The 21,146-nt window shown below is 34.7% G+C and overlaps 2 protein-coding genes across 3 annotated transcripts in view; one reads left to right on the forward strand and one right to left on the reverse strand.

Annotated features, from left to right (window-relative positions):
• SEC23A (SEC23 homolog A, COPII coat complex component) overlaps positions 1-5,303 on the reverse strand; it is a 57,453-nt gene extending 52,150 nt beyond the window's left edge. Inside the window, exon 1 of one of the 2 annotated variants that reach the window (XM_031678973.1) lies at positions 5,169-5,303. The gene's annotated coding sequence lies outside the window, so the exon portion shown is untranslated. The remainder of the gene's footprint in view (positions 1-5,168) is intronic. The other variant, XM_006212737.4, reaches the window with a different exon arrangement.
• Positions 5,044-19,725, forward strand: GEMIN2 (gem nuclear organelle associated protein 2). Its single transcript, XM_006212734.4, has 10 exons — positions 5,044-5,292; positions 5,680-5,764; positions 7,323-7,412; positions 7,681-7,740; positions 10,086-10,199; positions 11,889-11,933; positions 13,072-13,140; positions 14,783-14,893; positions 15,999-16,057; positions 19,312-19,725. The coding sequence occupies exons 1-10, from the start codon at positions 5,156-5,158 to the stop codon at positions 19,349-19,351; spliced, it is 810 nt and encodes a 269-aa protein (XP_006212796.1). The 5' UTR covers positions 5,044-5,155; the 3' UTR covers positions 19,352-19,725.
• Positions 19,726-21,146: the final 1,421 nt, after the last annotated feature.

The following is a 21,146-nucleotide window of genomic DNA, read 5'->3' on the forward strand; positions in this document are numbered from 1 at the left end:
TCAAATTTTAATACAATCCTGAAGAGAAAATGAGAATCAAAAGCCAAAATTTTATATAGACCTGCAAATAGAGTGGGCTCAGGGTGCTACCTTAAAAAGGATTCTGCACTGAAAGTACAGCTGTGGAACATGATATAAAGGTGGTATAAGGACATTCACAAAAAAGAAATAAGATCTAAGAATGAGTAGGATTATAGGTAAATGAGAGGATCCACAGGGATCCTGGAATTCAGTGAGGAATAAACCGAATTTCATTGATTTCATGGCCCCAGAAAACAGAATCTTAGCCATCCAGCTCAATGAAGTCTAAGAAGTCATAATTCCTATTTATAACAATGAAATAAATATTGTGGGGGGAGGTAATTAGATTTACTTATTAATTTTTTTAAAGAAGGTATCTGTCTTTATGTACTTCAGGGTGAATGAGTTTAAGAATTTAACCCTTGGATATATCAGGATCTCTTGGACCCAACTTTAGTTTTCTGAGGTTTCCTATTTTGGGAGTTCTATTTGTAAGGTTTTGATTTTTCATAACATTTATTCCTTCTTAAGGACTTCCAAAGAACAAAGAGAAAACATTTTTTTAAATATAGGATAAGACATTTTATTTGCAATTGTCATATGGGTTCATTGGACTCTTGTAAATCTAGGCTACATTATGGAATCTTACTGATCTTATTTTTCCTACATCTTCAAACATTCTGCTACTTCATCACCTATGGAATTACTTCATTATCACTCATTAATTGTTCCAAGGTATGCTTTAAAAATATACTAAAGTAATAAGAAAATGCAAGAATGACAGAATTACCTAATATGATAGAACAGTGAACTAAGTCAATATTATTGCATTGTCCTTCAGTTTTCTTTTTGCAATGCCCGAAGTACTGCAGCATCTTTCAAGATCTTTCTACTATGCTTTTAGCTCTCATTCAATATAGTTGAGAATTCAGAATTCAGAAGATGAAAGCAGAGATAGAGAATAGCACTCTAGACCCTAACTAATAATGACAGTGAAATCTTAAACTAGGAATCTTTACATGACCATCTCCTAGATGAATTTTTCAAACTCAGAAATCAATGAATTAACAATATGTTTCTAAGGACAAAAAGAAAATATGTTATTCTCATATAATTATTCATTCAAAATGAATAATTTCATTATGTAAGACTTTTGCAACAAGAATCTAGATGATCTTATTTTGCTAAAAGGACATATATTTAATATTATTTCACCTTTTATGATGTTAATATGGATAAACTTACTTCTATGGATATGATTCTTAAGTGGACAAATGCTAATGACAGTTGTGTGTACAAAGATGATAGGAAGGAAACAGGTAATCTAGAAATTAAAAATTCTTTGGTCTGCTTACTTATAAAGCTACAAATACAAATTTTTGCAATTAGGCAGCAAAGAAAATAGCTATCCTCTCTTCAACAAAATGATTAGCCTTTAAAGATTTCAAAAAATTCTTAAGTCTTGAGTTTTGATGATGCAACTACAAGAAGAACCAGAAGTAACAATAAGTTGGTATATAATCATGATGTTTTTGAAAATTGTAGTCACTATTTACAAGATGGGTATGTTCCGGACTCATGCATCACAGGTAGTGTGCAGATGGCTGCATTTAGAGGACACTGCCCATTTTGGATATATTTTCAAAACTAGGAAAATGTAAAATAAAAATTGTAATTTTCTATGTTTAGATACTTATTTAAATTTCCAGTAAAGTTGCTTTCTATTATCCCTTCACTCTTGTTTCATAGCAGCTTTACTGAATATCCCTTTATTCTAACATGTACAAATTATTCATGAAATGACTTAAAGATATAAAAATTAAAAAGGATCCATTTGGACCCAGATGGTATGTGGTGAAGACTATTTTTTTCTGATATACTGAAAGTTAAGAGGTTTTGATCTGAGGAAGAGTAGAGAGAATGGAAAATTTCTTGAGCTCCCGAGAAAGGAGTCAGACTACGAACTGGAGAAAGAGAAATTCTCCAAAAACAATTTTTACTCGATCTAACTTAATCTATAGACATCCCTGGACCAAGGCATTTGAGATCAATCTGTGAATCTGAAGGATGTTTGTTAAACATTTACCAACATGCAACTGATTATAATTGTTTGCTTTTAGTTTCACCACCTTGTGCAGGTCCTGGCACAAAATGATTGTTCCTTAAATATTAATGAACTGAGCATGAAAAACTAAACAATTATAAAATATAATTATCATCATCATCAATTTTTGGATTTAGATTGACTGTAAAAATATAAAATGTGACATAATTCCCACCTCCCCAAAAAAGTCTTTCTAAAAAGCAAATAATCCTAAGATACAGGACTTGAATAATCCTTCAAACTGTCATTTTTGAAAATGCCAGAGAATATTAAAAAGAAAGAGAGGGAGAGGTCCTGTGGTCAAATAAAGTCAGGAAAAGTTAAATTATGTAAAATAGGTCTCTTGATTTGTCAAAAGTTTTAATATGCTGATATTTATTGTGAATCTTTAACAGTGGCATTTTCATACATTTCCCAGAGATATTTGACCTTGGAACTTTTTTCTGGGACCATCTGGAAGGCGGGTATTCTAAACAATCTATGACTTTGTCTTTAGTCATTAATTATATTTACCACTAGTTAATGTGTAACAGCCAATATTTTCCTTTCTACTTTTGAACCCACAGAAGTTTCCAAACTGGAGATTCCAGTAGTACGCAGTCAGGTGAAGCATAATAATGCAAACTTCTTGAAATTCTATATGGTCACCACCAGATGGAGCTTTCACCTCTATTTTTCTTTTTGGTTTAATCTGTTTTCTAAGGTAAATAAAGCACTTGCAGTTGTTTCTAACATGGATTCTCTTCCATTTGTTCAGATGGTGACATTATAAGGCACTGGCCAAGTATTTGGGGACTACTCACTAGAAAAAGTAATCCTCAGCCTCAGTAGTGTGTCGAGTCCATATACTTACATCTGTCTGATGTTCTAGTCTGCACACACAATGACCACAGTCATGTCAGATATGATAGTAAATAGGCTGATTAATAAATTACACATAAAGTTGTAGAATTCTAAAATCAAATAAACCTTAGCGTTCATTTAGTAATCTCCGTACATAACAAATGAATGTAAGGATAAGAGAGTTTAAGTAGCATATCCAAGGTCAGGGTGCTGATGTCCATTTAAAACCTACAACACTGAATGTTGATTTCATGCCTGTCTTTTCCTCTTTCAGTGCTGACAAGACTTGGTATTGAATTTCTAGTTCTTGTTTAAACAGCAATCATTTCTGTTCCAAGGTACCCCAGCAGTATTATACTCACTCCAATACCATTTCATTCTGCCACTCTGACCAACTCCAGAATTATTACTTAGAGTTCATTTAATCAAACTAAACAAATGAAATCCTATGATCTGCTTTTAGACCATTTATAGCCAAAGAAACAAAACATGGTTAACTACCTTTTTTTTTCCTTTTCTTTTTAGCTAATGTTTACTTGATTTGTGAAGGAAATAAGAATTATTAAAACCATGTAGAAAAGAAAGGAACTCCTACTTTAAAAGGAAGGAGCTAGATTTGTATTTTCACTTTAAAAGAGGAGTAAAATTTTGGGTTTTGTGTTCCATAATTAAACTAGACCTTGTCTTAATTTTCTGGCCTCAAGTTAGATAGATCTGGACCCCAAAGCTTAAGGACAGCATTCTCAGAGGTAAAGAGACTGACTGCTCGTGCCCAGAAGGTATATACTAAGGCTAGGATCTCCTTCCATCTGAATTAATTGCCTCTCTCTAATCTATAACCAGTGGGTCATAAAAGCTCTCATTTGTGCTGAGCTGAATCTTTTGAAGCAAAGTAAGTTACAGCAATGGCTCATAAGTCTGACCACTCAGAATAGAATCTTAACTCCGTCCACTTCCTATTTGTGTGAACTGGGCATGTTGTGTAACCTTTTCTGAGCCATTTCCTTCATCTGTAAATGAAGATAACAATAGTAATTACCACTTAGAAAAACAATATATTAAATGTGAGGATTTATATAAATGTGATAATCTATATAAAACATTTAGCCCTAAGAAAGAGAAAAGCAGCCTCTGAGAGCCTGAAATTGACCTGGCTCTATCGAGTGGGCCTAGTTGTTGTTAGGAGCTGCCCTGACATTCATGCCAGGCATGTTTTTCTTCTATTGAATATAACCATTTCACAGCCACCAACATCAGATAAGACCACTCGGTGACCCTGAAGGATCAAGACAAAAACAAGACCACTCTGTAATAGTGTCTGAACTCAGACAAAATCAAGATTGTCCAAACCACTAAATGACCAAATACCTCCCTAACCTGTCTAATATGACTGCTGCTTCTTTACCAGGTATACCATTAGCTTCTCTTTTTTCTTCTACCTTCTGGATAAGAGTTATTGAAATACCTAATCAAAGAATTTGTCTTTGTGCCCTGATGAGCTGGAGAACTGAGTTCTCAGATGTCAGAGTAGCCAATTAATGTAACACTGAGCGAAAATGAAAGTAACAATGAAGCCCCTAATCACTTACTTTGATTGTATAAGCAAAAGTCTAAACCTGGTGAAAGCAGACTTTCCCTGTTCACTTGGCTTTCAGATAAATCTGGGTTAGAACTGGCTCTTTCCCTTTGGAAGAAAGTCATAATTACTTAGTACTTAACCCCTCTTTCGGTCGATTTCATCTCCTACAAAATCGGGATAATACTACTTTCTTCAAAAATTTGTAAAACTTGAATGAGGAAATGCATGTGATGTATCCACCAGAGGTTTAAGAATTTAAAGCTCCATAAATGATCATTACAGTAACCTACTCATTAATCGAAAAAATTAAAATTCCCACACTACTAGGGACGCATAAAATTAATAACCCTCAGTCTTTACTTAGAAGAGAGAACAGGGTGTAACACCCAGAAACACTCTAGAACCACTTCTGCGAGGAACTGAAGTCTTAGCCTTCGTTACACCACCGGAGCCCTAACCTTGGGACAACCAGCAGGTTCGCTCATGCGCAATTGTGCCCCCAAGCCCCGCCTCTTGCTCAATTCCGCGCCAAAGGTACCCACATGCGCGCCTGTGCTGCGACCTAGACTTCGCGCAGGCGCTGGGTGGGACTGGCAGGGTTAAAAACCATGGCGTGGGTACCTGCGGAGTCCGCTGTGGAAGAGTTGATGCCCCGGCTGTTGCCAGTGGAGCCCTGCGATTTGACCGAAGGTTTCGATCCCAGCGTACCTCCGAGGACTCCTCAGGAATACCTGAGGCGGGTCCAGTGAGTGCTTTGACCCTGTGCGGGTGGGCTGGTCTTCCTTTCTTCCCCTGGGCACAGCGCGCCGTGCCCCGCTTGACCCTGAAGTGTGATAAGTCCCGCCTCTGTTCTCGTCCCCAATCCACGCGAGCCGGTCGGATCAAGTTCCCTTGATGACGTCTTTGCGTGAGCGAGTTTCTGTGAACTTAATTTTATTAAACTTGATTACTCGTGACAAGATATGTGCTCTTAGATTTCTTTGCTTTCAATCCAGATAATTTCAGAAATACATTGTTTAGTACCTCGATTTCAATTCTGAACTTTTTTCTGACTTCATAATGAACTGTAGAAGTGGGTCGGTTGTTTTACTACACACGAACAATAACAATCACATTTCTTGCTTATTTCTAGGATCGAAGCAGCTCAATGTCCAGATGTTGTGGTAGCTCAAATTGACCCAAAGAAGTTGAAAAGGAAGCAAAGTGTAAATGTTTCTGTGAGTTCTATTACCCGTCAGGGAATTTGTTTCCCCGCACAAATTAAAAAAAGACCAAGGTTCTTCCTATAGTATCAGATAGTATCAGACAGTATCAGTTATGATGTAGGTAAGACTTGACTACTCCATACGAAGTTAGATATTTGCTTTTACTTTTCCCCCCAAAAGGACAGTTGGCATTTACTGCCTCCAGAGAGGCTTTCAGTAACCCCGGCATTTGTGGAGATCTGCTCACAATACTTTCGAAACATGAACCAATATTAAAGGAGTCTTTAAATAGTTTACCTATGCTATCTTATTTTCAAGGTAACTTTTTCCAGTTCATAATTATTATTGGACTGATATTTAATCTTAGTGTAGTTTGCACGTTCTGAATTTGGGTTTTGTTTTTTAAGAATAGAAACCCACATATCACACTTTTCTGCCCACTGTGAACATTTTCATTCATTTATTTATCCAGCACATTTGTTTTTACTAAGCAACTATGTTGTGCCAGGCACTAGGAATACAACAGGAGAATATGACAGCAAAAATCCCTACCCCTTGTAGAGTTTACATTCTCCTGGGGAAGACAGTAAAATGAACAAATTAATTACATATTGTGACTGTTGCTGTGAAGAAAATTAACACATAAAGGCCAATAAGTAACAGGGAGAACAACTTTAGGTAGAGTGGCCATAGAAGGTCTCTGAGGAGGTGCTATTTAACCTAAGGTCGAAGGAGAACAGCAGCTTTTAAACCGTGATAATTCCCTTTCCTTTTAGTCCTAAGTAGTTCCTTTATCCTATGTTTATAATTGGGGGATTATAATCCAGACACTATAATGTTTCATGTAATTCATTTTCAGAAGTTTTTAGTTGAATGGAAGATGATGTCTTGTATACCTGGCTTTTAAAAAGTGACCACACTATGTTTTATTTTAAGACAGTATGTTATCAGTTGTGACCTGTGTGCCGTTTTAAGAAACAGAAGTAGTCCTTGTAAAGTCAAGTGTCTTAAATATTTGAGTACATTCTGCTCATACCAAAATTCTTTGTTTGGGATATATCTCTCTTTTGGTTTGGAAGTGTTTTGCTCGTAGTGGAGGGATAGCTCAAGTGGTAGAGTGCAAGCTTAGCATGTGGGAGGTCCTAGGTTCAATCCCCAGTGCCTCCATTAAAATAAATAAATAAAGCCAAATTACACCCCCCCAAATAAATAAAATTGAATTTTAAAAATTTATTAAAATATAAAGTGTTTTGCCGTTACAGAAAGCTAGGACTAGATTATATCATCAGGGCTCATATTTCAATTTCTTAGAAACTCCAACTGTGAACCATTCTGGATTGCTCTTACTGAGGTGACTATGTAAGGGTCTTTTCCTAATGTTTTAAACTCAGACATGAATAATTAAGTGCCTCTTCTTTTGCATCTGCAAAGAATACTATCTTTATTGTATAGTCTTATTTGCTTTATTATTCACCTTTCATCCTGATCCTCCTTTTACTTTGCAGAGGCAAAGTTACAAATTGTAGTTATAACACTAACATTGATCCTAATGTTTTGAACTGATCTCCAGCTGTCAGGATGCCAGCCTGCCCCTGAAGGATATTCCCCTACACTTCAGTGGCAACAGCAACAAGTGGCACAGTTTTCAGCTGTTCGGCAGGTAAGTGTATTTTCATCATCTAATCACACTAAACCCTTCCCTCCCTCAAATTTGTTTCTGAGACTGTAGTTGGAAAAATATGACTTGGGATTCTAATGTAAAAAGATAAAATACTTATGATTCAATTATTACATTATTACTGGAATTATTAGACACAATACAGTTTGAAACATATTTTCCTAGTTTTAGGATTGTTAGAATGTTGTACTGCAGTTGATTTCAGTTATGTGTTCTCTGAAGATCACTTGTGTGACTTTTCTTCCTTTAGAGCGTGAACAGACATAGGAGTCACTGGAAATCACAACAGTTGGATAGTAACGTGACCATGGTATGTAAGTTTCTCTGTTTAGGTTGCACAATGTATAACTATTTGAAACAGTCCATATTTACTTCCAGTCCTTAAAGGTTCACTTGCTAAATCCATATGATTTTCATTCTCTCCCATCTACCATTAATAGTAACAATTCCATTATCTTGGTAGCCTAAAACATACAGAATCAGTAATGGAAAATATTTTTATGACAGTTTTAATCCACAGCATCTTGAAAGACTTTGGATAGGTCTCTACATGCTTTTAAGGGTTCTTCTAGACATTTCCTTTTAGGACATTAAATACATCCTCAATATTTACAAAAAATTGAATAAAGGCTTATTGGATTTTCCTAATGAAGTAATGGTGTCAATACCAGTGAATGACATTTTAGTAAAGTTTGTCATGCTTATTGGAAAGTTGTGTTTCCTACATTTTATCAGCTTAGATACAACTTTAAGCTCTTTAGTAGATATGTTATATCCAGACATACATAATCTACTGAAGAGCTGTTATATCTACTGGGGGTGCTGGGGAATGAATGGATACATTGTTTCAGAACAATACTTTTAACGTTTTAGGGCATCTCATACTCTTCCTGAGAATCACATGAAAGCTATTTATCTTCAGAGGGAAAAAAATGCACCTTTGCATCCAATTTTGCTCATAGTTTCGGGTAGTTTATAGATTTCAGATTTTTGAAGCCTCCTCTAGGCAGTGCTTCCTAACATGTTTTACCTGATGACACATTGGGATAAATGAAGGAGGCTGCTCCCATAGCCTCAGATACCAGCTGAAAGCTGAGAGATCATTGTGACCTCTCTATATGCTTCCCTATCAGCTGGAAGCTCTGCTCTAGGAAAAGTGTGAAAGGCACTAGCATCACTTGCCCAAGATCATTTAACTCATAAAAGGTATAGCTGAGATTCAAACCAAACTTTGTCTAACTCTAAAGCCTTTCTCTGTGCTGTGAGGCCTAAAAAGAGGGAAAAGGTGGTAGGTAGGTAGACATTTTTTTTTCTTGGTTAGGGTAAGGACTTTTGGGTACATACTTGCTAATTCAAAAATAAGCTGTAACAATAACATTGTGGTGATAAATTTTGTCAAAAATGTAAATGACTGAGCACAATTGATTCAAAAATGAAGATCGTCCATCAAAACAGTGGACTATTACATAGTGATAATGTGCGTTCATCACGGCAGATGTAAACATTATGTAAATAATAAAGTGAAGAATTTTTAAAGCACACTCTGATGGCAACTATGTAAATGTAAACATTGACTGATTGATTTATCCAACCATTTATTAAGCACCCACTCTATTTAATAATCAAAGTTTTCAGTGCTACCTGAAGCAGAAACAGTCTCTGACCTAAAGGAGTAATGGGAAGAGATGGATTTATTGTTCTAGGACAACAGGTTTCAACCTTGGGATCTCATATTCATTCTGAGACTGTAATGAAAGTTATTCATTCTCAAGGGAAAAGCTTTACATGTATGTAAAGTAATTTGCAAAGTGATGTGTCCAAATAAAAATTGTTCTGTTAACTGAATCAATGTACTCTACACCTGAAATCAAGACAATATTGTAAATCAATTATACTTCAATAAAAATAAATAATTTTTAAATTAAAAAATTAAGGTAGCCTTATTGAACTGAATGGTCCTGCTTTTTCATCTGACAATGTAAGGAAATATGTAATCTTCTCTGCAATATACATCCTTCGTTCTTGTAAGCATTCTTAGTGTATTTTTTTCCATACCAATTTCTATCTTTGTCACACTCTTTTGGACGCACTCTTGCTTGTCAGTGTCAATTAAAGTATGATTCAGGCTAAACACGTCCCACATATGTGTGACCACTTGGGTCCTGTATTATTTTGCTCAGGCTGCCATAACAAAACACTACAGACTGTGACTTAACAGTAATTCATTTTCTCACAGCCTTGTAGGCTAGAAGCCTTAAGATCAAGATTTCAGTAGGTTTCTCTTGAGATGTCTCTCTTTGGCTTGCAAGTGGCCATCTTCTTGCTGTGTCCTCACGTGGTTTCTCCTGTGTGTGCACATGTCCCTCATGTCTCTTCATCCATATTTCCTCTTCTTACAAGGATGCCAGCTAGATTGGATTAGGACCCACCTTCATTAGCTCATTTCAACTTAACCAGTCTCCAGATAGTCACATTTCAGGGTACTAGAGGTTAGGACTTCAACATATAAATTTGGGGGGTACACAATTCACCCAATAACAGGCACTATATCTTTGTATTGAGGTGGTGGGAATATGCAGGAATCCTCACTTCTGTTTTCACTATTCAGTATTAAAATACATTGGAGTAAGTAAAATCTTTTTTTTTTCCTTTTAGCCAAAATCTGAAGATGAAGAAGGCTGGAAAAAATTTTGTCTGGGTGAAAGGTTATGTGCTGAAGGGGCTGCTGGACCAGCTGCAAGTGAAAGTCCAGGAATTGATTACGTACAAGTAGGTGATAATGTGGCCAGACAAACCAAAAAAGGTTATAACTTTGTACATGATTTAGTATAAAGATTCAGAAAATAACAGCCTAGGCCAAATCCAGTCTGCATCCTGTTTTTATACAGCCCATGAGCTAAACATAAAAACATAATGGTTTTTATGTTTTTAAAGAGCTGTTAAAAAAAAAAAGTAGTATGTGACTGGGACAGCATGTGGCGTGCAAAGCATAAAACATTGTCTGGCTCTTTACAGACAATATTTGCCAATCCTTGACTTAGTTTATTGGCTCTTTGACTTAAAAATTGGCAGCCTAGCTTATAAAACAATGTACTGTGACTTTTTTAGAGATGGCCTCATATCTCATGTTTTAGCTGTTAAATAATTTTTTGAGTTAGACAGGATTTTTTTTTTAATAATTAGACATGGGACCAACAATGAGTTACGAGTAGTCAGGAAAACAAAGGAAAACATATGACATAATTAGGTGCTTAAAAATGTTTAGTAAATTTGCGTTTTCTGGAGACAAATGTTGAGGGTATATTTAAATTTCACATTGCTTTATTTTAATCATAAATTATGTGGCCAGCTGCTTCTTATCCTTCAGGATTCACCTGCCCTCAAGTTTGCAGATGTTGCTATGAAACCCACTGAATACATCTGCGTTACTGGTAACTCCCTATACTATGTTGTTCTGTTGTATAGGTATTTATTTTTTATGAGGTACCACTGTGTGTTTTTCCCATTTAAAATTAGTTTATCCTCAAAATGGAAAAGCTCTAAAAATCACTAAAAAAGACCCAAGACCCCAATTTTTTAAATATTGCAAAGGAGACAAATAGACATCTCACAGAAAGGAAATACAAATTGTTCTTATATGAGAAGATGCCCAAACTCAATTATAACAGAAATATAGCTTATAACTCCACTGAATTGGTACTTTTCATATAACATATTGGCAAAGAAAGTTTGATATACTGTGTTAACAGGGCTGGGAAAACAGGTATTCTTACATATGGTGGTGGGAGTGTAGACAGATTCAAATCTCTAAGGGAGCTAATTTGACACTATTTCTTATACAACCTGTGTTCTTTTGGGTAATATCCCTAATGTTATGTTTCACAATGTTTTAATTTGACAAAGAATTAAAATATATTTAGTTTATTACAAAATGTATACAAGTGAAATATACCATGTGAAAAACCATCTAAGAACATCGGAGTTTAATGCATGTTATGCTAACTTTCTCACGAATCAGTGCTGTTTTCATAATTATGGCTCCCAACATAAACTCCAAAGTGCTTTTTTTAACTGAAGCAGATTAGTTTTGAAAAAACTTATCCAAAAGCCCTTAATTCCTGAAAATGTTAGCTTTAGCTGATGATTTTGAAGAAGTATGTACAATATACTAATATCAGTGTCATTTTTTAAAATTTCATACTTTAATACCTTAATTACTAAAATCATTCTTTATTTTTAAATTTCCATTATTCAGATTTCAAGACAATATTTTCATGGGCATTACCAACCTAGTAGTTCATGGAATGTTTTATTGTATTGGACAATGAAAGAATTTTCTTTTATCTATCCTTTGTTTTTAAATAACAGTGTATTGAGAAATTCACCAGTTTGAAAAAAAAAAATGAAGCCCTTCCTTATAACACCATTTAGTAAATTTGAGTCTTGCTTTTCTTTCAGATTGGTTTTCCTCCCTTGCTTAGTATTGTTAGCAGAATGAATCAGGTAAAATCAATCTAATAATGAAAATATATGCATTCGTTTGTTTGCAGTGTGTGTTAAAGTATTTGAATACATTTACTGAATATTTACAGTATGTAGGACCCTGTCCTAAACTCTTTAACAGTTCTTATTTAATCCTCACTAAAATGGGGGATTATTATTAATAATCCATTTTTTACAGTTGAGGAAACAAAATTGGAGATTAGGTCATGTGCAGGTGGTTTTTCAGCAAGTTTTAATGGCAGTGCTGGGATTCAGTCCCAGGTTGATTTAATTTCAGAACTCATGGTCTTGATCATAGTGCTAAACTTTTGACATGTATACATTTCAGTTGTAACTGTTAGATTCTGGGGTTTGAAATAAATGCTAAGGCTAGATTGCTATTTCTCATTCCAGATGTCCTACACATTATATTAAGACTGAAATAGAGAATTTCTTGGATCAAAAGGGAAGAAATATGGACTTTGGTTCTTCAGTCTTTCAGGACTGGGAACTCTTATCCATTTAAAGAGCAAATACTTTGTTTTGCCTTCACATTAGCATTGTGTACGCTTGGAAGATAGATTTTTTTTTAAGAGTCATACTCTGATGTAAATCATATACTTCTTTACTTGATCATTTACATTAAGATACTGTAGTAGTTATACTAAATTCAGTGAGAGTGATTTTTTAAAGTGTCCATCTATATTTGAATTTGCCAGATAATATTTTCAGGTTTATTCAATTCTATCTGCATAGCTTTAAAACTGATCTTTTTCAAAAAAAAAAAACTGATCTTTTTCCAGCTTTCTCTTTAAGTTTGTACTTTGATTTAATGAAAATAAGCTAAAGGTATTCATGCAAAGATTTTTTTTAAGAGATATGGAATTTTTTAAGTATTTACAAACTAGATTAGTAGCTGCAGACTAAATCCTAGGATTTAAACTGAGGTATTGATACTTGAAAGCATATTTGTCTAAGAAGCCTCTTCTCACTGAGTGAACCATCTAATCAAATTACTGAATAGTCACAGCGTTCTCTGGAAGTCTGAAGAATGAGGCCATTTTAAACAGTTGCTTTCTAACTAAACTTAGTGAAACTCAGGCTGAACTTGTGTTTTATTACTAATACTATTCTTCCATCTCCTTCCCCCTTTTTTTAGGCAACAGTAACTAGTGTCTTGGAATATCTGAGTAATTGGTTTGGAGAAAGAGACTTTACTCCAGAATTGGTAGTACTGCATCTTTTTATTTTCATGACTAAATTATAAACATTTATACTGGTTTATTTTTTTATTATTTCTTAAGATGTTTCTAGAATAGAATTATTGCATCAAGGTGTCAGAAGCCTTTGTTACATCCTGCCAGATTAATTTCCAGAAGAACTGAACCAGTGTGTAACACCAGCAATGGATTCTTAAATTTATTTCTCTTCCTACAACCCTACTTTAAGTTGAACCATATGAAATTTCCCTTTTTGTAGGTTGAAAACATTTGATTATCAGCAATTCCACATGGTTCAAGCTAACATTTCATAATTTGTGTTTATTTTTAATATATAGTAGTGCTTCAAAGTAAATGTAGTATGTTTTATTATCATAACACAAAAAATTATTAGCTACACCTTCAGTAGATAACTTTGTTCATATTCTTAGGCCACTATTTCAGTGGAATCTAGAACTTTAAATTCTGTATCAGTTCTTTCTGTCTGATAGTGACCTTTTACCAGTATTATTTATCTGACCTATTCTCCATCTCTTCCTTTAATCTTTACTTTTTAAATTCTCTTTGTTGTAAAATTTTTTGGATTTTTTTTTAACTTTTAAAGTTTCCTCACTCAAGAGGGAGATAATTTTGGCTTTTCCTGTTAATTGGTGAAAACATATTACCAAAAAGTACAGCTATATTTGCCAGAGGAACCATTAAAGTGTTTCTGAACCAATGCTAACTGATTTACTAAATTTTAACCTAATTAATCCTTTGAGTTTTATTTTGAGTAATCTGTCTTTTAAATCAACAATGTTCAATGCCTCTGTCTAAGTAAGCATACCATTAGTACTCTAGTACTGAGAATATCAATGTTTAAGTAAAAACCTGTGTAACAGGAAGTTTGCTAATCATAAACTACCAAAAAAACAAAAAGAGAGAGACCTTTTAATTATTTATTTTTTGGGATTGCTTGTCTAGTATTTTTTGAGAAATACAGCCTTATTTTGCCATCCAAGTGTAAAGTTATGAAAGAAGGTTTTCAGCTATTTGGTTTGGGATTTTGCTTATTTTTTTTATTATTGTCAGAGTGTGCTCACTAAGTTTGAGAAAAGGAACCTTTCAGTATAGATACACCTTAGTCAGTAGAGGTTTAAGTACCTTTTAAGTGTAGAGGATGTTTGACCACCTGAATGTCAGCTTTGTGTCATAAATGTATCCCTGAAAATTTGAGTCAAGTTAAAATGTATAATAGCTTTTCTCATGTAAAAGAGAATCTTGCTCACTTTTTGTAAAAGAAAGCTAGATGTAAATTTTCCTATTTAAGAGAAAGCCTTTTTGATTTGTGGTTGCTTGAGGAGCTAACAGTGTGTTGCACAAATTGCTATTAATTAAATTTATTTATTTATTTATTTATAATTTGGGGGCATCTAGGTTTATTTATTTATTTATTTATTGGAGGTACTGGGGATTGACAAATTGCTATTTAAACTTTGTTCTAATTCTTCAAGATTCCCCAAAGTGATGTGTTGCTCAGAATAAACGTGGTCATATATACTGCTGGTGGAAATATAATTTGATATAACCTTTCTGAGGTACAGTTTAGTGATTATGAGTTAAATTTGTGGTGTAGTTTGCCTACTTATTCCTTTTTAAAATTCTGTTTAGGGAAGATGGCTTTATGCTTTATTGGCTTGTCTTGAAAAACCTTTATTACCGGAGGCTCATTCACTGATTCGGCAGCTTGCAAGAAGGTGCTCTGAAGTGAGGCTTTTAGTGGTAAGTTCAGACTCTATTTTATTAGTCAGGATTAGATTTAGCTACATAATAGAAGAGTCCAAAATAACAATAGCTTAAGTAAAATGGAAATATTTTTCTCAGACAGAGGAAGTCTGATGGTCGGCAGGTGAGGTCTAAGGTGGCAGTAGCCCAGGCCTTAGGTTTCTGCCACATGCAGCTTCCATCCTCAGGCTCGCCTCATAATCCAGGATGGATGCTGGGGCTTCGACCATTGTATTTCATTGTAGGGAGCTGGAAAGAAGAAAAGGTGATCATCCTCCCTAAAGAGCCTTCCCAGAGGTTCCACAAACACATCTGGCCAAAATAGCTCATGGGTCAGAATTTAGTCACACGGCCATAAGGAACTATGGGAAATGATGACTTTTAATTGGGTCACAGTGTGCCCTGCTGAAAATGAGCTTCATTTGCTAAATAATGGAGGGAGACAAGGAGTTAGAGTGGTCAACTAACAATCCCTGGCACAGTGATCATTTTAAATTTCTCCAATCAGACCCTTCCTCTAACTCATAACTGCAGCAGTACAATATAAATTAATTTGATGCCTGACTAAGTCCACTTTTGATTTTTTTTCATTCCTCTTTTCCCCTCCGCAAAATGTATACTTGTTCACCATTGGCTATTCCAAAATATTTTCATCAAACATCCATGAGATGGCCCAAACTAACTTACATGGCCTGTACTCTGAGCAAAATGTACTTGTTACTAAATATTCCCTGTGCTATGTTCCTAGACTTTATTACCCTCTCCAGAAGTGCCTTTTCACTCTGTTCCAGTCTGCATCTGAATATCATTTACTTTTCCCAGTCTGGCTCATATCCTACCACGTTCTGTGATGCTTTCCCTGATCCTCACAATTTAAAAGAATCTCTCCATCCTCTGTTTTCCCAGTATGCTTTGTGTCTTGTTTATGGTAGTATGTTTCTCAAGGGATCATTAACTTTACAGTTTCTCCTTTTTCTTTGATGTCTTCTATTTTCACATGATTATTACTATCTAATAAAGTGTTCATGTTTCACATCTTGAAAAGAAACTTGTTTCAAAAATATTGGGGGACAACAGATTACATTTTCAACTTTCTTTTTAGGACAGCAAAGATGATGAGAGGGTTCCTGCTTTGAATTTATTAATCTGCTTGGTTAGCAGGTAAGTAATCCTTGGCTTCTTGCTTTATATAGCATTATTAATGGTAGTAGAGAATATTGTTTCCATTTTACAGTGAGGAAGTTGGGGTATGAGGAAACAATATTATATGTATCACAATTCCCTTTATTCCTAGTTTTTCTCTATAATGCTGCATTGAAGATCCTTATACGTACAGCTATATTATTTCCTAAGGGTATATTCCTAGAAATAAGTTAAAGGGCTTGCATGTACTTCTAAAACTGAGACATTTATTGCCAGTTTGCCTTCCAGGAAGATCATACCACTCTGTGTTGCCACTAAAGTGTCAATGAGGTGCCTTTCTCCTGTTCAACACTGGGCATTTTCAGTTGATTTAAAAATTTCCATTCTAATAATAAAAAAGATACAAATAATTTTTATTTGCTTTTGTTTTATCTGTAAGGGTAAAATATGTTTCATTTTATTGCAGTTTTTAAAAAATTGCTTGTGTCTTATGTTCATTTTCAATTGGGGCATATTTTTATGTAGTATGCATTTGATTTCATTTCTTACATTAAAATTTATTTGAAGATATTTTCATATTCTAAATTCTTATGTTTGTGTGTATATAAATATAATATATGTATACTTATTTTAGGTCTCTTTCTGGGCTTCATATTTTTATTCATTGGTCAGTGTTTTTATTCCAATGCTAGTAACTTTTCAAAGCTTTATAATATATTTAAACATTGAGAAGATAAGTGATCCCATGTCACTTTTTTACTCGCATAAACAAGATACTTTTTCAGAGTACACACATATTCAGCATGTAGTTTCTTGATCTGTAATAATTATGCTGATGATAGTTATTGCTGTTTCAGTAAGCTAGTACTTAATAGAATCAAGATTTAAACATATCCATCTGACTTTATGAGAGAAGAAATGTCCAAGTGTAGTAGGTCATGATTATTTCTTTTCCTCAAAAAGTTAGGTAAAAATAAGAAAAAAGTTTTAGGACAGAAGTTTCTGAAGGTATAGGCTTCACTTAGGAAAACTTATAGCAAGTTTGAAAAAAAAGATAACCTAGGCCTTGACTCTTTGCAGTAGCGGCTTCAATGTAAGTATCAGGTATTGTTATAAATCTTGTGTTTTTTGTTGTTGGTTTTGTTTGTTTTGGTAGCTTTAAGGCAGTAATTGCTAATTCATAGAAATACCTGGTCAGATGAGTGGGATCTTGTTCAAACAGGATCCCTGAAATATCAGCCGCCTTGCTTATTTTACCATTGATAATTATTTTTTTTAAGTTTCTTATTGTGGAGATTTTCAAACACATACAAATATAGTAGAATAAACCCCCCAGGCTAATCCATCACCCAGGTTCAACAATTGCTAACTCTTCACCAGGGCATCTGGTTTATCCCATCTGTTTTGTATTTCAAACAAATCTTCGACATGTCATTTCTCCTGTTTTAGTGTATCTAACTGATAAGGACTTTTTAAAAACATGACTGTAATATCACACCTAATAAATTTAATAACAACTCCGTAGTATTGTCTAATGTCCGGTCCATGTTTCACATTCCCTAATTGTCCCCAAGATGTCTTTGTGTGTTTGAATTGTTCAAATCGGGATCCAAGTAGGATGCACTCATTGCATTTGTCTGATGTCTCTTAAGTCTCCCCATTAGTCCCTTGAGTTTTTTTCTTAGCCATGTATTTATTGAAGAAACTAGGTCCTTTGACTTGTAAAATTTCCTACATTTTGTTTTGACAGCTGTCTTCATAGTGGTAGTCAGTGTGTTCATCTAGCCTCTGTATTTTCTGGAAACTGGGAAGTAGGTCTCGAGGCTTGAATATACATAATGATTTTGCTTGTTTGACAAGGCTCCGTGTGAGCTTCTGTGCCACATCAGGAAGCACATAATGTCCCACTTTTACTAGTGAGAAAGTTGACCACATTCAGGTAAAGGGGTATTGCTGCCATTATGCTTTCTGATACTCACGTTGTTCTCTTTGGAGCCTTGGAGCCCTGCAGATCAATTCTTATGCTTTTTGTTCTATAACCTTCGTGTTCTTTTTGTTTTATAGCTTTCTTACTTTCTAGTATGTCAGAATGATTCAGATGTATCTTGGACACTTCTGGCTCCAGATCTGGACTCTCATTTTTCTCCTGGGAGTGCTGGTTCCTCCCTTAAAGTAGAAAATGGTGTCTAGAGCCCACAGTTTGGACATTAGGGAAGCTCGTTGTTGCTAGGTTGGTCGTTGTGTTTAGGCCTTTTCAATCAACAGAGCTGGGAAGTATTTTTTAGAAAGAGAAAAATAAAATCATGAGTTCAAATTGATATTTCAGTTCTAATTTAAGATTATTTAACTGTTCTCTGATGTTATATTTCTGTTCTTCAATGCTGAAAATTCTGGTTTCTAACAATATAATCCTTGGCTTTATCCTACAATTTGTACGTCATAGTTTCAGATTAACAATACTAACAGTTTTACTGATAGTGAAACTATTGAAATCATTTTAAGAATTCTTTGCAGTTCTTTTTATCTCTGATATATCTCACTAAGGACATATATCAGAATATCACATTTAAGGTCACCTGAAATTATTATTCTTTGTGTGGCTATGCTACCAACTTGGTATAGGAGGAGATTAATTTGGTGGAGTTTGATTAGTTATTTTTTCTTTTTAATTTAATCTTGTTTTTTAATTTCATAAAATATTTACATTATTCCAAAGTTAAAATTACAATTCAAGGTACATTTTGGAGCATTTTACAATCCACTTTTACCTGTAGCCCTTTTCTCCCTTTTGTAGTTATCCATTTTATTATTAATTTTCAATTTATCCTTTCATTCATTGTTTCTTTTAAAAACTATAAGCATATGTAACAATATATCGGCATTCCTGTGCATGCTTATAAAAGGTAGCATGCAAAACATATCATTCTGTACCTTGTTTTTTCTTTTACTTAATAAATCCTGGAAATCACATGGTAGCAGTGCAGATATTTTCCTCATTCCTTTTTTATGAAAGCCTCACAGTTTTCCACAGTGTAGATGTATTGTAGTTTATCAAACCAGTCTATTGATGGACATTTGGCTTGTTTGTGGTCTTTTGCTATTACAAGTAGTGCTATGAGGGGGAGGGTATAGCTTAGCTGGCAGGTCCCAGGTTCAATCCCCAGTACCTCCATCAAGTAAATAAATAAACCTAATTACCTCCCTCAAAAAAAAAAAAAAAGTAGTGCTGCACTTAGTATTTTTAAGCATACATTACATTCTTTTTTTACTAGGTATTTTGACCAGCGTGACTTAGCTGATGAGCCATCTTGATGTAGCTGATCTCTCAGGGATAGGAGGTACTTGTGATGAAGACAGCCTGAGTCATAGGAAGTGCGATGCCAGTTCAAGTGCAGAGTGCATCATATCTTCAGCACAATGTGAAGAGTCTTCATCTTAACCTGTGCGACTCAAGTTGGTATTCAGAAGATAGTGTTTTTTCAATATTTGACGTATCTTTGAAAGATCTTACCCAGTTTTGATGAATAGTTTAAACAGTTTTCTGTAGTCACATGCTTTTAAAACAAATTGAATGCCATTTATTGATGAAGCATTCTGCACAGAAACTGTGTGAAATTGTACAAAGGCCCTTGGTGCTGTTTCATTGTTTATTTACATATATACATATAAAATTTTATTGAAAATGTGTTTTGATTATTAAAATTTTGTTTGACTCTTGAACAGAACAAAAGACAATGGATAAATGTCCTTAATCATCTAGATTATATGGCACATGTATTCATAATCAGCAGCAAGATTAGCCTAAGGTTTTCCCTTTAAGCTCAGAACTTTTACTTTTAAATACTTTATTGCATAAACAAAACTTTTTCTTTGCAAGTCATTTTCAGTAACATCCTAATTAATGACTTTTAATTTTTCTGCCACATCTTTTGTTCATGTCACTTATAATTTATCTCTTTCTATATCAGGCGGGAATGTTTCCTATGTTAAGTAACAGGAGATCCAAGTAGCAATGGTTTTTCACATAGGGATTTATTTTCTTACACAGCAAGACGTCTGGAGGAGCTGTCTACTGGCACTGGTTCAGTGACTCCACGATACCAAGGTCTCTGAGTCTTAGCTTTTTCCTCGTGGTAAGATGCCCCTACAGTGCAGAGCAATGTGTCTCTATTCAAGACAGGAAAAGAGAGGAAAAAGGCAGAGCCTTCCACATCTGATCCTTTTCTCATAAAAGCAAAACCTTCTCTAGAAATCCACAGCAGATTTGTCTTCATCTGTTGATCATGAGTGTATAAAATCATCACCTCTAGCTTCAAGAAAACTGGGGAAATGGAACTGTAAGCTTTTCCAGTCTTTCTAATGGGAAGTGGAAAAGGAAAAGGGGATTAGGAATAACTGTGGATCAGGCAACCAATAGTTTTGCTACTTTTTATAAATGGAGCAGATGTAATTTTATATTTCAGTCTTTTCTGCTGTTGTGTCTTCATCAAGCTGATTTTTCAATGGTAGCCTAGTAGTCTAAGTTGTATTTTACCATAATTTAAACATTCTTTCATTGTTGAATATGTAATCTTTCAGTGTTAATCCAATACAGAAAATGCTACCATGAATACCTTCATGCACATAGCTTTTTCCTTTCTTTGACCAGAAGTTCCCAAGCATAGGGTTGCAAGTCGTAAGAGTCTATCAGTTAATATTGCATTTGAAACTTAACTGAGGTTTTAAAAATTACAAATTTATTCTTGTTTCTCATAAAATAATTCTCGTCTGAGGAGCTTAGGGCTAGGGCAGCAGGTTTACAACATCTCAGATGCCCTAGGTGCATCCAGATTTCTCTTTCATCAGTGTTTGTGTGTAGCTTTCATCCTTCTCTGGTCATGCTATGGTTGCTTTATCTCTTACTTCAAATCTGCATTCCAGGGAGAATAAAAACGTACCACCACTTCTGGAGGTCTGTACCAGGGGAGCAAAGTGTTATGAGAAACTCTTCAACTTGTATATTATTTGTCAGAGTTACGGCATGTTACGGCATCTTCTACTTAAAAAGAAAGCTGGCAAATTTAATTTTTCAGGTGAGCATATTGTCACTCCTACCAAAAATGGTTCT

This window comes from Vicugna pacos, chromosome 6, assembly GCF_048564905.1.
Source record: "Vicugna pacos chromosome 6, VicPac4, whole genome shotgun sequence".
Lineage (NCBI taxonomy): Eukaryota > Metazoa > Chordata > Mammalia > Artiodactyla > Camelidae > Vicugna > Vicugna pacos.